This window comes from Jaculus jaculus, chromosome 8, assembly GCF_020740685.1.
Source record: "Jaculus jaculus isolate mJacJac1 chromosome 8, mJacJac1.mat.Y.cur, whole genome shotgun sequence".
Taxonomy (NCBI): Eukaryota; Metazoa; Chordata; class Mammalia; order Rodentia; family Dipodidae; genus Jaculus; species Jaculus jaculus.
In genome coordinates, this window is record NC_059109.1 from 114,053,178 (window position 1) to 114,070,645 (window position 17,468).

At 46.0% G+C, this 17,468-nt stretch overlaps 1 protein-coding gene across 1 annotated transcript; it reads left to right on the forward strand.

The window, feature by feature from the left end:
• The first annotated feature begins 432 nt into the window (after nt 1-432).
• Nucleotides 433-5,383, forward strand: Procr (protein C receptor). Its single transcript, XM_004668116.2, has 5 exons — nt 433-437; nt 688-835; nt 3,225-3,482; nt 4,361-4,639; nt 4,890-5,383. The coding sequence occupies exons 2-5, from the start codon at nt 760-762 to the stop codon at nt 5,003-5,005; spliced, it is 729 nt and encodes a 242-aa protein (XP_004668173.2). The 5' UTR covers nt 433-437; nt 688-759; the 3' UTR covers nt 5,006-5,383.
• The last annotated feature ends 12,085 nt before the right edge of the window (nt 5,384-17,468 follow it).

Genomic DNA, 17,468 nt, shown 5'->3' on the forward strand with positions numbered 1-17,468 from the left:
TTTTGAAAAAATACTGCTGTGTAACTCTGCGGAGAGTTATATAGACTGTTCGTAATTCCCTATTACAAACAACGAGCTCCTTTGTACGCACGCACGCGCTCACTTTTGGTGACTATTTCTGAAAGCTACATGCCCGATTGTGTAATTCCTATGTATTTACAACCTTCTGGAAACACGATAGGCAATCACGGTGGAAAACGGACTTCTAATCCTGGCTCTGCCACCGTGTTGCTCAAACTTCGGACGAGTCTCTCAACGCCTGCGGGAGCCTCAGTTTCCCCATCAGTAACCCGCGGCAGCCCGCAGCCCCGGGCGTGCGCGAGGTTGAAAGCCGATGCCCCACCCCCTGACTCAGAGGCAGGACTCCCCCTTTTCCGCTCGTTTGTGTTTCTAAGTGCCTCGGAAGCCACCCAGCCGGCGAGAAGGGGAAAAGGCAGGTCTGGGCACGAGGGCGCGAGAAGGGCGCGAAGCTGGGAGGGGCCAGAGGCGGGGGAGGGGCGGAGTGGGGTGAGGGGGGTCGGCCCCCCCCAGGAGGAAATGAGACAGATAGAAATAACACTTTAAAAGCCTGACACCCTCTTCCTCCTCCCATTCCCTGGCTCCTCTTTCCATCCTCCCCGGCTCAGCTCCCCCAGGCTGCTCCAGGACAGTCTCTCAACTTCTCGTAACCCCCCCCACCTCACCCAGGCTGCGGCCAGCAGAGCCCCCAGGCTGCCAGAGCCAGGAACCCCAGGTGGGACCAAGGACTTGTGCCTCAGGATGTTGACGACTTTGTGGCCTCTCCTGCTGCTGCCTGCCTGGGCCCTTTGTAGCCAGGAAGCCGAAGCTTCAGATGGTGAGTTAGGGACATTGCCTCCTGCCTTGGGGATGCTCTGGGGGCCGGGGGTGGGGTGGGGTGGGGTGGGGTGGAGCTCGTAAGGGTATCAGTGAACTTGGGTAAGACTGTTAAGAGAGCTTCAGCCTATAGCATCCAGGGCAGCAGCCGTCCAGACCTGTACAGAGACGGCAGGATCCGAGCATAGATTTATATGTCCCTAAGCCAAGCAGAGTTAAGTCCCTTGCAAAGAAGGATCTGGAAGAGGCTGGGAGAAGAAGGGGGACAGGAAAAGGACTTGTAAAGAGGGTGAGGGGGCCAGCATCAGAGAGAGGTGAGGGAGAGGGCAAACGGAGTGAGGGTGAAGGGAGGGTCCAGGGAAGATGGGAAGAGACTCTGGGATGAGAAGAGGGATGCAGGGAACGGAAAGACACGGGAACCTCTTGTAAAACACTCAATAAAAAGAAGTCTAAGAAGAGTGAGAGAGAGAGAGAGAGAGAGAGAGAGAGAGAGAGAGAGAGAGAGAGAGAGGCGGACACTGGAGAAGTGATAGTTTGTTGCTGGCTTGGGTGAGACAGAAGGAGAGCTAGGGAAGTTGGGGGAAGAGCGGAAAGAAGCAGGAGGGTACGGAGGGGAGATGCCGGGGCCAATAGAATCTGGCTGCTCGAAGCATCACCATTTAAGCAGAAACTGGGGGGGCTATTACCCCACATTACAACTGCACGGGGTCTCCTTGCCCAGGATTCCCTGCAGCTTTACCCTCACCCCCTCAGAGAAAGAACAGTTGGTAACCAGTATTCAAAGACTGCTCACTGTATTTAATGCATATAGTGATTCATTTACCCACCACATCGGGCACTATTACCATATTCATTTTACCGAGGAGAAAACTGGGTCACAGAGCAGTGTAAGGATCATGAATAGTCTAGGGTTTCTCACCCTGATATACTTATTCACACCTGCAGATACAACTTCTCAAATACAACGTGTGCACATACACACACAACACACACATTTACAACCCTGTGAGTGCTCATTCAGACGTTCTTCAGACACCAACACTGCCAGGCCATTTTCTGTGTGTCAAAGGCAGAGATTAGCAGATTAGGCTCTGTAGCCTGGAGGAGACTATAGAAACTGCTGAGTGTAGATTTAGAGTCCTGTGAAATACGTGCTGATAAAACTCGGTCTGCCATCATTGAAATAGACCCAAGCAGGACAAGGTGGCACACACCTTTAATCCCAGCACTAGGGAGGCAAAGGTAGGAGGATCACTTTGAGTTTGAGGCCAGCCTGGGACTACAGAGTAAATTCTAGGTCAACCTGAGTTAGAATGAGACCTTGCCTCGGGGAAAAAAAAAAAAAAATTTTTTTTTTTTTGAAGGAATAGACTCAAGCAAGGGTAAAGGAGAGTAAGGAGGTGGAGCATGGTGAAATTTGTCCACGGGAGGGAGACTGAGCTGGGTCTTGGAATATGAATAGAAGTACGAATAGAAATATGAATAGAAATATGCCAGGGAGTCACATGTCAGCTAAGTCAGCCTGAGGAATTTCTAAAACCATTTCATATCCCTAAGTATTGAGAGCAGCCAGAAAATGTAGCTGGGCCCTTGGTCATCCGCAGCCTTGAATCCCAGGCTGGGACTAGACTCAGGTCTGTCCTCCACCAGGGACGCAGTGCAGCCGACTAGCTGAGGGCGGTGGGTGCCAACTTCCTACATTTTAAACCTTGACTCTGCCGTCTTAGCCTCGGTTTCCCATACACAATGGGGTTAATAATAGTAGCTACTGCATTGAGGCATTGGAGGGAGGCACACACAAGATAATAACGTGTGTAAAACAAGTGTGCATGCCAGAACAAGCACTTAATGGATATTAGCTATTATTACTATTATTATTATTATTATTATTAATATTATTATTGTGGGGGGGCAGGATATGTCATTGCAGGACTGTAAGGAAGGGGGTCAGATGGAGGTCCAGTCAGAAGGGGAAGAAGTAACACGTGGGTACCCCAGCCTCGATGAGAATCAGTGAGGCTTGAATTAGTGAACAGTGAAAGGGAGAGTTCTAGCAATTGAGGTCTCTTCGTGGCAAGCCAGAGTGTGACCAACTGGAAACGTGAAGAGGGGGAGAAAGGAGGCAGGAAGCGCTTCTTCCAATGGCAGGCCTCCGTTTCCTCATCCGTAAAGCGAAGATAATCATACCCACGCTCTCCCCACTCCCCCGACCCCCCCCCCCCGCCCCGTAGGGTTACCGTGACCATCAAATGCCTGAGAAGGTGGAATATCACTTTATAAGGGTCCTTAAGATGGTGGGCGGCAGGCCCCTGGGAAGGGGGTTATTATCTCTAGCTGCCAGCCACCTACGCTGGCAGGTGGCCCTGACGCCACCCCGACTCTGCCCCCAGGCCCCCACAGCCTCCACATGCTCCAGATCTCCTACTTCCGCGACCCCTATCACGTGAAGCACTGGGGCAACGCGTCCCTGGGGGGACACCTGACACACACACTGGAAGGCCCCGCCAACAATGTCACCATCCTGCAGCTGGAGCCCTTGCAGGAGCCCGAGAGCTGGGCGCGCACCGAGAGCGGCCTGCAGCTCTACCTGCACCAGTTCCACAGCCTGGTGCAGCTGGTGCACCGGGAGAGGAAGGGCAGCGTGGTCTGTAAGTGGGGGTCCCCCGGGGGGCGGGGGCCTGCGGAGTCCGGGGCCGGAGGTCTTCGTGGGTGGGCGTGGTCTTTTATGGGCGGGGCCTCGATGAGGGGGGAGGTGTCTCAGACCTTAAGAGATTCCTTGGTGTCTTAACTAAAGGAAATTGTAGGTCATAGAGATGGCTCTGAGGTTGAGGCCTTTGCCTGCTAAGCCTAAGGACCCAGATTCGACTCCCCAGAACCCATATAAGACCGATGCTCATGTAAACCAGATGCACGTGGTGGTACTTGTGTCTGGAGTTCTTTTTCAGTGGCTAGAGGCCCATTCTCTCTCTCTCTCTCTAATAAATGGCCAAAATATTTTAAAGAAGACCTCCATCAATTAGGTAGGTCCTCTACTGGCTAGCATGACCTCTTGAGGCAGTAGAGCCTCTTGGGGCGGGGGGCTGCCCCTGGCCCATTTTGATCATTTTTATCAACTGCTTTCTCCCCTTTGTTAAATCTTTTTTAATCTTAAAAAATTATTTATTTATTAGAGAGAGAGAAAATGGGTGCGCCAGAGCCTGTAGCCACTGCAAACGAACTCCAGATGCATGTGCCACCGTGTGCATCTGGCTTACCTGGGTTCTGGGGAATTGAATTTGGATCCTTAGGCTTCGTAGGCAAGAGCCTTAACTGCTAAGCTATCTCTGCAGCCCCTTGACTGCTTTCTGTTATGTTTTCCCACTGCTTTCTTCACGGCTTCTGACTCCTTTTTACACAGACTCCAACAACATAACTCCTCCCCACCAAACCTTTCCCAATATCCCCTTTCATGTCCCTTTCCCCATGGTGGGCAGCTGCCTTACTCCCAGCTCTTTCTTCGTCCTTGACTGTGAATGCCTGTCCACAGTTCCTCTCACCATCCGCTGCTTCCTGGGCTGTGAGCTGCCTTCTGAGGACTCTGAAGCCCGTACCTTCTTCAAAGTGTCCGTGAATGAGAGCTCCTTTGTGAGTTTCCAGTCAGAGAAAGCCCTGTGGGTGGCAGATTCCCAGGAACCCTCCAAAGCGGTCACCTTCACCCTGAAACAGCTCAACGCCTATAACCGCACGCGGTATGAATTGCAGGAGTTCTTGCAGGACACCTGTGTGCAGTATGTGGAAAAGCACATCGACATGAAAAACTTGAAAGGTATGAGGGCATCTCCCCCCATCCCCCCCCCCCCCGGTGGGCCTGTGTGTTGGGGAGGTGACAGGAAGGATGGACACCTTGAGCAACAAAAGGCTGGTGGCTGGGGACTGGGGACAGGGCACACACAGCTTTAGTTACTGGGCAACTTTCCTTTGAGATAAAAAAAAAAAAAAACCCTTTGGGATGGACCCAAACTTTAGGTTCTCCTTTGGGACTACGTCCTTAAACTAACTCTCTGCATGTCCCGCAGGAAGTCAAACAGGCCGCTCCTACGCTTCGCTGGTCCTGGGCATCCTGCTGGGCAGCTTTGTAATTGCTGGTGTGGCCGTGGGCATCTTCCTGTGCACAGGTGGACGTCGCTGCTGATTACTGTCCAGCCCCTGGCAGAGAAAGGGCTGGATCGATGGGGGCTGGCAGGGGACATCTCAGCATCGGAAGCCAAACAGACTCTCCACAGGGGGGTGCAGTACCTGGGAAAGCTTCGAGTGACAGTTCCTTTCTTCTCCCACAGCAGATTCCCAAGGGTTGGGGGAAGAGGATGCAGGGAGGGACGAGGACCAAGTACTTTGTTTGTTAAGAACCGCTTTGTTGAATTGGTGTGAGAAGTGAATGCTTTTCTATCTCTGTTGAAAACTGAAATTGGGTCTCATGGGGGGGGTTGTCTTTGGCCACCTGCAAAGAGAGATCCATCAGAGGCATTCAAACCATAACTCAATAAAACACGTTGTCGGTGACCAAAATAAACAACATTCAGTGCTTCCAGGTGTGTCCGACTTGGGTAGATGCTCAAGTATAAGAGAGGCGGAAGATGTACCCAGAGAAAGGCTGTGATCGTAAAACCCAAGCAGTATGGAAACGATGTTATTAATATTTAATTTATTATTGCTGACCGTAGTGGCGCACACCTTTAATCTCAGCACTCGGGAGGCAGAGGGTGAGGGATCACCGTGAGTTCGAGGCCACCCTGAGACTACATAGTGAATACCAGGTCAATCTGGGCTAGAGTGAAACTCTACCTCGAAAACAAATTAATAAATAAATGAATTTATTATTTATCTGTGGCAGAATTTCCTCTATTTTACAAAACTTCTGGGGGAAAAAAAAAGTCTATACCCTTTGCTTTTACTTTCTCATCTTCTCTCTTGCCCACCCACAGCAGCCTGGCTTCTCTATTTCTCTATTCTGTTTCTCTATTGTTGCGCTTACTTCCTCATTACTGGGACTGACACCTTATTAGAAGCAGCTGATGGGAGCAAAGGGTATTTCAGGCTTCCAGTTTCTAGGGGAAGCTTCATCATGGCGGAGGAAGCTAGAGCACTTCATCATACATCCCTGGCAGAGGGAAGAGCTGACCTAGCAGGCTCTGAACAAACAGTGGGCTGGACTCACGCCCTGCTCCCAATGACACACTTCCTCCAGTTGGGTTCGCCCTGCTGGGCACCAAGTTGAGAACTTAATCAAAAATACCTGACCTGGGCTGGAGAGATGGCTTAGTGGTTAAGCGCTTGCCTGTGAAGCCTAAGGACCCTGGTTCGAGGCTCGGTTCCCCAGGTCCCACGTTAGCCAGATGCACAAGGGGGCACACGCGTCTGGAGTTCGTTTGCAGAGGCTGGAAGCCCTGGCGCACCCATTCTCTCTATCTCCCTCTATCTGTCTTTCTCTCTCTGTCTGTCGTTCTCAATATAAATAAAAATAAAAATAAAAAAATACCTGACCTGAGGACTGGGGACATGGCTTAGCAGTTAAGACACTTGCCTGCAAAGCCACAGGACACAGGTTTGATTCCCCAGGACCCACGTAAGCCAGATGCACAAGGGGGCACATGTGTCTGGAGTTCATTTGCAGTGGCTGCTGTGCCCATCCTCTCTCTTTCCCTCTCTCTGCCTCATTCTCTCTCTCTTTTTCAAATAGATTAAAAAAAAATGCTTGAGCTGAGTATGGTGCCTGGGCTAGAGAGAGAGCCTACTTGGAGTGGGGGTGGGGGTAAAGGTGTGGGAGAGAACCAAGACAGAAGCCAGGTATTGTGGTGCACACCTTAATCCCAGCACTCGGGAGGCAGAGGTAGGAGGATCACTGTGAGTTTGAAGCCAGCCTGACACTATATAGTGAATTCCAGGTCAGCCTGGGCTACAGTGAGATCCTTACATTCTCTCTCTCTGTCTCTTTCTTTCTTTTAAATATTTATTTATTTATTTATTAGAGAGAGAGAGAATGGGCAGGCCAGGGCCTCTAGCCACTGCAAATGAACTTCAGACCTATGTGCCCCCTTGTGCATCTGGCTTACGTGGGTCCTGGAGAATCAAACTGGGGGTCCTTAGGCTTCAGAGGCAAATGCCTTAGCCACTAAGCCATTTCCAAAGCCCTCTATCTCTTTCAAATAAATAAAAATATTAAAACATTTAATCTCTAATGTGGAGTTCCAGGCCCTCCACAATCCAGCACCAATTGATCTTTTTTGTTTGTTTTTTTCAAGGTAGGGTCTCACTCTGGCCCAGGCTAACCTGGAATTCACTATGTAGTCTCAAAGTGGCCTCAAACTCATGATGATCCTCCTACCTCTGCCTCCAGAGTGCTGGGATTATAGGTGTGCACCACCATGTCCAGCTTTTTAAAAAATATATATTTTATTTATTTATTTGAGAGAGAGAGAAAGAGGCAGACAGAGAGAGAGAGAGAGAGAGAATGAGAATTGATGCGCCAGGGCCTCCAGTCACTGCAAACAAACTTCAGATGCATGTGCTCCCTTGTGCATCTGGTTTATGTGGGTCCTGGGGAATTGAACCTGGGTCTTTTGGCTTTGCAGGCAAATGACTTAACTGCTAAGCCATCTTCTTCAGACCTCCATTGGTTTTAATTTTCTGTTTTAGTCTTTCTTTTTAAACTGTATTTATTTGCCAGATGTGGTGGCACATGCCTTTAATCCCAGCACTTGGGAGGCAGAGGTAGGTGGATTGCAGTGAGTTTGAGGCCACCCTGGGATTACATAGTGAATTCCAGGTCAGCCTGGGCTAGAGTGAGATCCTACATTGAAAAAAAAAAAAAATTGCAAGAGAGCGAGAGAGTATGGGTGTGGTACCAGGACCTTTTGGCACTCCAAATGAATTCCAGATGCATGTGCCACTTTGTGCATATGGCTTTATGGGTTACTGGATAATTGAGCCTGGGGGCAAGTTTTGCAAGCAAATACCTTTAACTGCTGATCCACCTTCCCAGGCTTCTTCTGTCCTTTCAAGGCATGTTTTACAAGTTCCATTACAACATGTTCATCTGGCATTGTGGTCATTTCTGTCTTCAGTTCAGAAATTTGAACTTGCTAAAAGGCTAAAGTCACACCAATTCGCCCAGAAATAATACAAAAATATTCTGGGAATTTTGAAGCATCTTCCCTCCCATGCTCAGTTGGTAGGTACCAACAAATATGTCTGACAGAATGAAATACAAGTAATAAAGACATGTGAGCTAGGTGTGGTGGTGCACGCCTTTAATCCCAGCACTTGGGAGGCAGAGGTAGGAGGATCGCTGTGAGTTCAAGGCCACCCTGAGACTACATAGTGAATTCTAGGTCAGCCTGGCCTAGAGTGAGACCCTACCTCAAAAAACCAAAAAATAAAAAATAAAATAAAATAAAGAAAGACATGTGGCAGGGTTATGATTATGATCCTACTGTCCTCTACCTATGTGACTTTGTGGATTTGTTTCACCTCTCTGATTCTGTTTCATGAATAAAGTGAGAATAAAATTTGATAATCAGGGTCTAGAGAGATAGCTCATCAGTTAAGGTGCTTGCTTGCAAAACCTGACACCCTGGGTTTGATTTCCTAATACCCATGTAAAGCCAGATGCACAAAGTGGTCCATGCATCTGGAATTTGTTTGCAGTGGCCGGAGGCCCTGGTGCACTCATTCTCTTTCTCTATCTGCCTCTCTGTCTCTCAAAATAAATAAAGTATTTAAAAAGAAACCATAAAAAAATGATAGTGGCACTGAGAAGTCAAGCTGGAGCTGAGCTGAAAACCTCCTCCATGTGGACCAGCTGACAGAAAGCTGGTCTATGGGAGAGAGAATTCATCACTGGTGCTAAACAGCAGTGGACATTGCAAGCCTTAAGATTGGCCAGGCAGTCCAAATTTGCCAACTGGTGCAATAGTGGCACATCTGTTATGGGGGAAAACAACTGCTCTCTAATTGGACAGAAGGTCCACTCCACCAAAAGGAATACATGCCTGGTACTGAAACCCTAGTCAAAAGCATGTGGCTGGGGAGTTCATGAGCCCTAGGGGAGTAATGCCAGCTGTTGTCTGGTTAAATGCATATATTAGGCCTACCAAACTGCCCTGTAAGCACTTTTCTTAATGTTTATATGCATATATTAATACTACCCTTACTTTTGGTTAAAGAGCTTTTCTTTTCAGATGGCAGTGACCACTGGGATGATCTAAAAGTCACCATAGTGCTGAGAAGTGATAGTGGAGTTTTCAGCACTAAGACACTCTAGCACACCTTCCAAGGCTCAGGGTACAGTGTAGAAGAGATGGCTGAAAGACAGTAAAGCCAAGGACTACAGAGTGAGTTCCAGGTCAGCCTGGGCTAGCATGAGACCCCAACTTGAAAAACAACAACAAAAATAAATAAATAAATAAAAATAGGGACTAGTTGAGAGGGGAGGGGATATGATGGAGCGTGGATTTGTGAGAGAAAGTGGGGGGGGGATTATCATGGTTTATTGTCTACAATTGAGCAAAAGTTTTAAAAAGGGCTAGAGAGATGACTTAATGGTTAAGGCACTTGCCTGAGAAGCCGAAGGACCCAGGTTCAATTCTCCAGTACCCACATAAGCCAGATGTACAAGGTGGCACATGTGTCTGGAGTTTGTTTGCAGTGGTTAGAAGCCCTGGAACACCCATTCATTCTCTCTCTCTCTCCCTCTCTCCATCTTTATCTTTCTCAAAAGAATTTTTAAAAGGTTTTTAAGTTATAAAGAAGCCAGGCGTGGTGGCTCACACCTCTAATCCCATTACTCAGGAGGCAGAGGTAGGAGGATCGCCATGAGTTCAAGGTCACCCTGAGACTACATAGTGAATTCCAGGTTACCCTGAGCTAGAGTGAGACCCTACCTTGAAAAAAAAAAAAAAAAAAAAAGTTAAAAAGATCCAAAAAAAAAAATGATAGTGGGGGCTGAAGAGATGGCTCAGCAGTTAAAGTTGCTTGCTGGCAAACTCTTTTGGCCTTGATTTGATTCCCTGGTACTCTCATAAAGCCAGATGAACAAAATGGTGCATGTGTCTGGAGTTTGTTTATAGTTCAGGAGACCCTAATGCACCATACTCACTCTCTCTGTCTACCTCTTTTCTCTGTTTCTCTCTGTCTCAAATAAATAATTTTTTAAAAAATGGTATCAGGGCTGGGATAAAGCTTACTGCTAGAGTGTTTATCTGGCATGCACGAGGCCCTGTGTTTAATCCCCAGTATGGGAGTAAGGAAGAGGAGGGGGAAAGAAGAGAGAAAAAAAAAAAATCTTTGCAGCAGATTTTAATAAACACGTGGCTGCATACATATAAATACATATCATATACATATATATATATGTGTATGTATGTATATGTATATGTATATGTATATATACATAAACCAAGAATATAACTAAAATATATTGTTAAAAATCATCAAAGGAACATTTAAAAAATCAAAAGAACTAAATTGTTCACTATAAAATACGTGTATCAGGCTGAGAAAAAGCTCAATCAGTACAGTGCTAACTTTGCAAACATTAGGAACTAAATTCAATCATTAGACCCCACACCAGATGTGGTGAAAATAATCATCCTACTGGAGAGGCAGAGAGAAGCAGATCCCTGGGACTTGCTGGCCAGGCAGTCTCACCTACCAGGTGAGTTCCTGGCAGTGGAAGATCCTGTCCCCCCAAAAGGTGGATGGGACCAGAGGGATGGCTTAGCAGTTAAGACCATTGCCTGTGAAGCATAAGGACCCAGGTTCCATGCCTCAGGACCCACGTAAGCCAGATGCAGAGGGTGGGGCCTGCGTCTGGAGTTTATTTGCAGTGGCTGGAGGCCCTGGTGTGTTCATTCTCTCTCTCTCTCTCTCTCTCAGTCTGCCTCTCTCTCTCAAATAAAATGAAAGCATTCTGGAAATCTTTCTTTCTCTTTTTTTAAAGGTGGAATGCACTTGAGGAACAACACCCAAGATTGTCCTTTGGCTTCCATGTGCACAAGCACATGCACACACATCAATAAAATATCTATGGCATTCAGAATAACATAGAGAAGGAAACAGAAAGTCAGAAAAACATAAGACATAATGGAAAAACTAAAAAAAAAAAAAACTGTCTGGTATATCTCTAATCATATGAACAGTCATACATATAAATGGATTTTTTTTTTTTTGAAGAAGGGTCTCACTCTAGTCAAGGCTAACCTGGAACTCACTCTAGCCCAGGCTGGCCTCAAGCTCACAACAATCCTCATACCTCTGCCTTCCCAGTGCTGGGATTAAAGGCATGTGTCACGATGCCCAGCTCTTAAAAACCTTTAGAATGAGGAAAGGTAACCTATCAGAATAGGTCACAAATATAAACACGTATATGTAAGCTTTATGTAGTGGTGGCACATGTTTTTAATCCCAGCACCCAGGAGGCAGAGGTAGGAAGATCGCTATGACTTCAATGCCACCCTGAGACTAGATAGTGAATTCCAAGTCAGCGTGGGCCAGAGTGAGACTACCCGAAAATACCAAAAAGGAAAAAAAAATATACAACTCAACAGTAATTGGAGTAAAAAATTCAGTTCCTGATCTGGGTAGGTGGCTCAGCAGTCAAAAGCACTTGCTTGCATGTCTATCTCCCCGAGTTCAGTCATCCCCAGGACCCACATAAAGTTGACATGCGTACAACTGTGACCCTCTCCTGCAGTCACATGAAGCTGCCATGTGACATCTGTGGTCTCAGTGTGTGCCGGCAGCAATGCGAGGCAGAGCCAGGAGAACCGGGAAGGTGGAGGGCCAGCTGGACTGCCAAGCAACGGTGGCAGCACAAGAGAGGCTTGTCTCATGAAAGAATGTGGAGCCGGGCATGGTGGCGCACGCCTTTAACCCCACCACTCGGGAGGCAGAGGTAGGAGGATCGTTGTGAGTTCGAGGCCACCCTGAGACTCCATAGTGAATTCCAGGTCAGCCTGGGGCTACAGTGAGACCCTACCTTGAAAAACAAACAAACAAACAGAGTGGCATGAGATGCATACTTGGAGGTTGTGCTCTGCCCTCCACATACATGATGTTGTGGTATGCACATGTTCATACACACACTTATATGTAATTTTTTTTTAAAAAACTTCAAGCCGGCATGGTGGTGCACGCCTTTAATCCCAGCACTCTGGAGATAGAGGTATGAGAATAACCACGCGTTCGAGGCCACCCTGAGACTACATAGTTAATTCCAGGTCAGCCTGAGCCAGAGTGAGACCCTACCTCAAAAAACCAAAAAAAAAAAAAAAAAAAAAACAAACCCAAACCCAAACCCAAAACAAAGAACTTCAATGCCACATTTTCTACAATGGCAGAGAATATATAAAGCTGTAGAATTTAAGAACACTATAAATCGAGCCGGGCATGGTGGCGTACACCTTTAATCCCAGCACTCGGGAGGTAGAGGTAGGAGAATGGCCATGAGTTCGAGGCCACCCTGAGACTACATGGTGAATTCCAGGGCTAGAGTGAGACCCTCCCTCGAAAGACCAAAAAAAAAAAAAAAAACAAAAAAAAAAAACCAACACTATAAACCCACTAGATTTAACAACATCTATAAAACACACCAAAAATAGTAGGATGCAGATTATTTTCAAGCACATATGAACCATTTTCAAGAACAGACCACATGTTAAGCCAGAAAACAAGGCTCACTGATTCAAAAGATTTGTGCATTAAGGATAGGTTCTTGGACTATAATGGAATTAAATTAGAAATTACACAAATATAAAGCCGGGAGAGGTGGTGCATGCCTCTAATCCCAGCACTCAGGAGGCAAAGGTAGGAGGATTGCTGTGAGTTCGAGGCCACCCTGAGGCTACATATTAAATTCCAGGTCAGCCTGAGCTAGAGTGAGACCTTGCCTTGAAAAGCCAAAAATAAATAAATAAATAAAAATAAAAATAAAATAAATTACACAAATATGTGTGTGAACACATTTTTAGTAATCAATATATAAAAAAAAAACAAGACAATCTAGAAAAGAATTTGAGATAAATGGAAACAAAATGACAATACTCCAAAACAAATGAGATGTAGCTAAGTTAGGGACAGGAAACCATAAGTGCCTATATTAAGCAGAAACATGGGGCTGGAAAGATGGCTCAGTGGTTAAGGCACTTGCCTGAAAAGCCTAAGGACCCAAGTTCGATTGTCCAGTACCCACGTATGCCAGATGCACAGGGCGGGTGCATGCTCCTAGAGTTCATTTACAGAAGTTGGAGGCCTTTATGCCCCCATTCTGTTTGTCTCTCTCTGCTTGCAAATAAATATTTTAAAAAAGAAAAAGAGGGGAGGGAGGGCATTATCATGGGATATTTTTTATAATAATGGAAGTTGTTAATAAAAAAAATTGAAAAGAAAAAAAAAGAAACATGCATTGGAAAGATGGCTCAATGGGTAAAACGCTTGCAATACAAACACAAGTTCAGATCCTCAGAACCCACGTAATGGAGCATCATGGCTTACATCTCTAATCCCAGTGCTGGGAAGGCAAAGACAGAGAGGGGCTCGCTGGCTGGCTGGTCTAACTGAATTGGTGAGCCTTACGTTCAGCAACGGCTACTGTCTCAAAGAAGAAAAGGGGAGCGGGATTGAGGAAGACACTGATATCTACCTCTGGCTTCCATATACATATAAACACAATTGCTTGTAAAGTCTGTAGGCCTGGGTTCAAGTCCCCAGTATGCACATAAAGCCAAATGCACAAAGTGGCACATGCATCTGGAATTTGTTTGCACTGGCAAGAGGCTCTGGTGTGCCTTTCCTTCCCTTAGCTTCCTGCCTGTCATCCTTCCTTTCTTCCTTTCTTCTTCCCTCTCTGCCTCCCTCCCTCCTTTCCTTTCTTTCATTCTGTCTCTCTCAAATAAATAAAAATACAAAAAAAAAAAAAAGTCTATTTAAAACATATGTTGGTGAGGGCTGGAGAGATGACTTAGTGGTTAAGGCACTTGCCTGAAAGCCAAAGGATCCAGGTTCAATTACCCAGGACCCACATAAGCCAGATGCACAAGGTGGCACATATGTCTGGAATTTGTTTACAGCATCAAGAGGCCCTGGCCCACCCATCCTCTCTCTCTATCTGCCTCTCTCTCCTACGTAAATACATACAAATATTTTTAAAAAGAGTCAAAGGAAGGGTAGGACTCCTTACAACGTGCTCCCTACCCAGACACAAAATGGCCTGGATATCCATGACCTCGGTGCCTGACACTACCTACACAAGACCATCATAATAGGAGGAAAAGATCATGTCATCAAAATAAAAGAGAGACTGATTGAGAGGGGGAGGGGATATGATGAAGAATGGAGTTTCAAAGGGGAAAGTGGAGGGAGGGAGGGTATTACCATGGGATATTGTTTACAGCCATGGAAGTTGTTAATAAAAAATTAATTATGGGCTGGAGAGATGGCTTAGCAGTTAAGCTCTTGGCTGTGAAGCCTAAGGACCCCGGTTCGAGCCTTCTCTCCAGGCCCCATTATCTTTTTAAAATTTTTTTCTTCTATATATTATTTATTTACTTGAGAGGGAGAAAGTGGCAGAGAAAGAGAGAGAGAGAGAGAATGGGTGCGCCAGGGCCTCCAGCCACTGCAAATTCCAGATGTATTTGCCCCTTGTGCATCTGGCTTATGTGGGTCCTGGAGAGTCAAACCGGGATCCTTTGGCTTTGCAGGCAAATGCATTAACTGCTCTCTCTCCAGTCCCCTCCCCTCTTATCTTTTAATGCCATTAAAGTGGTGGATGAAGGTTAAACCACAGCCAATCCACTGCAAAGAGAGCCTCTAAAAGTTCATGTCTGCACCCCAAAGCCGGAGAGGTAACGAATCTGGAAGTTCCAGAAGAAATCCAGCTCCTCATTTCCATGAGTTCCTCCACGGAGTAAAGCATGAATGAAAAGCCCATCTGCCTATGCCCACACATGTGAACATCTGTCCATCACTGTGTGGGCCTAGACAAGTCAGTGCCCCTCTGTGGCCAGGAATTCATGATCTCCAAGTGATCTGCCAACTCTCAGAACAAAGATTCCAGTCCCTAATGCTGGACAGCTGACCTCTGGACAAACATTTAAGGGTCCTAGATGTTCTATCCCTCTTTAGGCAATGACCTCAGGATGTTTGACTTAGGTTTGGCTCCTGGTAGCTAAACCTTTGGAAAGCCAGTCAAAGTTTACATGGGAAATAAACAACTTTGGAATTAATTTAAACAAGGGACAAGAATGCTCTAATAGCCTTCTTCTGGGTGTCCTTTCTTACCATAATCCTCTATCTTTTCAGCTCAGCATGCATGTCTTCATTTTATGAATCTTGCCAGATATTCTGAGGTCTAAATTTCTGTACCCCATTATTTTTCCAATTCAATTAAGTATTGCTGAAATTTTTTTTTTTTTTAGTTTTTCGAGGCAGGATCTCACTCTAGCCCAGGCTGACCCGGAATTTACTGTGTAATCCCAGAATGGCCTCGAAGTCAAAGTGATCCTCCTGCCTCTGCCACCCAAATGTTGGGATTTACTTCTGCCTCCCCAGTGCTGGGATTAAAAGTGTGTGTCACCACATCTGGCTTTGAGATCTATTTTATGCAAAGCATTGTACTAACTAACAGCTAGTAGAGAAGGAGAGATGAGTAAAAGGGATCTCCATCCAAGACTTTCTTTCTAGAGCGAAAAATATATGTTTTTTTTCAGTTTTTTATTTTTATTTATTTATTTGAGAGAGAGAATGGGTGCACCAGGGCCTCCAGCCATAACAAACGAACTCCAGATGCATGCACCACCTTGTGCCTCTGGCTTATGTGGGTACTAGGGAATCAAACTTGGGTCCTTTGGCTTTGTAGGCAAACACCTTAATTGCTAAACCATCTTCTCAAGCCCTGGGTTAGTTTTTTTGAGGTCTCACTCTAGCCCAGGCTGACTGAGAACTCATTTTGTAGTCCCAGGCTGGCCTCGAACTCACAGCAATCTTCCTACCTCTGCCTCTCTGAGTGCTGGAATTAAAGGCATGCACCATGACACCTGGCAAAATAAAATATTTCTTAAACCAAAAAACAGGTGGGTGGTGCTGCAGAGGCGGCTTAGTAGTTAAGATGCTTGTCTGCAAAACCAAAGAACCCAGGTTCAATTCCTTAGGACCCATGTAAGCCAGATGCACAAGGTGATGCATGTGCTGGAGTTTGTTTAAAAATTAAAAAAAAAAAATGACTTGATGGGGCTGGAGAGATGCCTTAGTGGTTAAGGCACTTGCCTGTAAAGCCTAGGACCCAGATTTGATGCTCCCGAACCTACATAAGCCAGATGTACAAAGTGGTGCATAAATCTGGAGTTTAATTGCAGTGCTGAAGGCCCTGGAGTGCCCAATCTCTCTCTCTCTCTTTCTCTCATAAATAAAATATTTTTTTTTAAATGACTTGATGGCTGGGTGTGGTGACTCACACCTTTCATCCCAGCACTTGGGAGACAGAGGTAGGAGGATCACCTGAGCTCGAGGCCACCCTGAGACTACACAGGCAATTCCAGGTCAGCCTGAGCTAGAGTGAGACCCTACCTCGAAAAACAAACAAAAGAAGAAAAGACTTGATGAATGAATGAATTAGAATAGTAGTACTGTTTCACTTTTATATATAATTTTATAGTTTCAGAGATGCTTTTGTTATTATCTCACTTAAAATTGTATTGAAAAAGGATTGAAAAAGAAATAAAAAGGAAAATGAGCCAGGCGTGGTGGCGCACGCCTTTAATCCCAGCACTAGGGAGGCAGAGGTAGGAGGATCGCTCAGAGTTCAGAGCCACCCTGAGACTCCATAGTGAATTCCAGGTCAGCCTGGGCTAGGGTGAGACCCTACCTCGAAAAACCAATAAATAAATAAATAAATAAAATTGTAATGATATACCAAACAGGTTTATTGAGAATGAAGGACAGATAGTGTCATCATTTCCTGCAGCTATTGTTATTCTCATTTCCTGCAGATGTTATTATCTCATCCCTTACGGTATAGAAATCAAAACTCAATTTCCTCTAATATTTTTCTGTGTAACTGAAGGATCTGCGTATGACAGGCCTTTCATGAGTAGCTTCAGTCTTGCTCTATACTCAACTGTATTCAGAATTCCCACATATTCTCCATCCTCCCCTAAAAAGTAAAATAAAAAAAATTGCAGGGGCATGGTGGTGCAGGCCTTTGATCCCAGCACTCTGGAGGCAGAGAGAGGTAGGAGGATTGCTGCGAATTTGATGCCAGCCTAAAACTACATAGGGAATTCCAGGTCAGCCTGGGCTAGAGAGACTCTACCAAAAAAAAAAAAAAAAAAAAAAAGCCGGGCTGGTAGCACACGCCTTTAATCCCAGCACTCTGGAGGCAGAGGTAGGAGGATGGTCATGAGTTCGAGGCCACCCTGAGACTACATAGAGAATTCCAGGTCAGCAGCATGGGTTGGCAATGGAGATAATGAAAGTTATCAGATATTGCACATATTGTGAAGATACAGCTGATTAAATTTGCTGATGTAAAGCTGGGCAGAGTGGTACATGACTGTAACCCCAGCATTTGGGAGGTGAATCCCAGATGATCAGGAGTTCAAGGT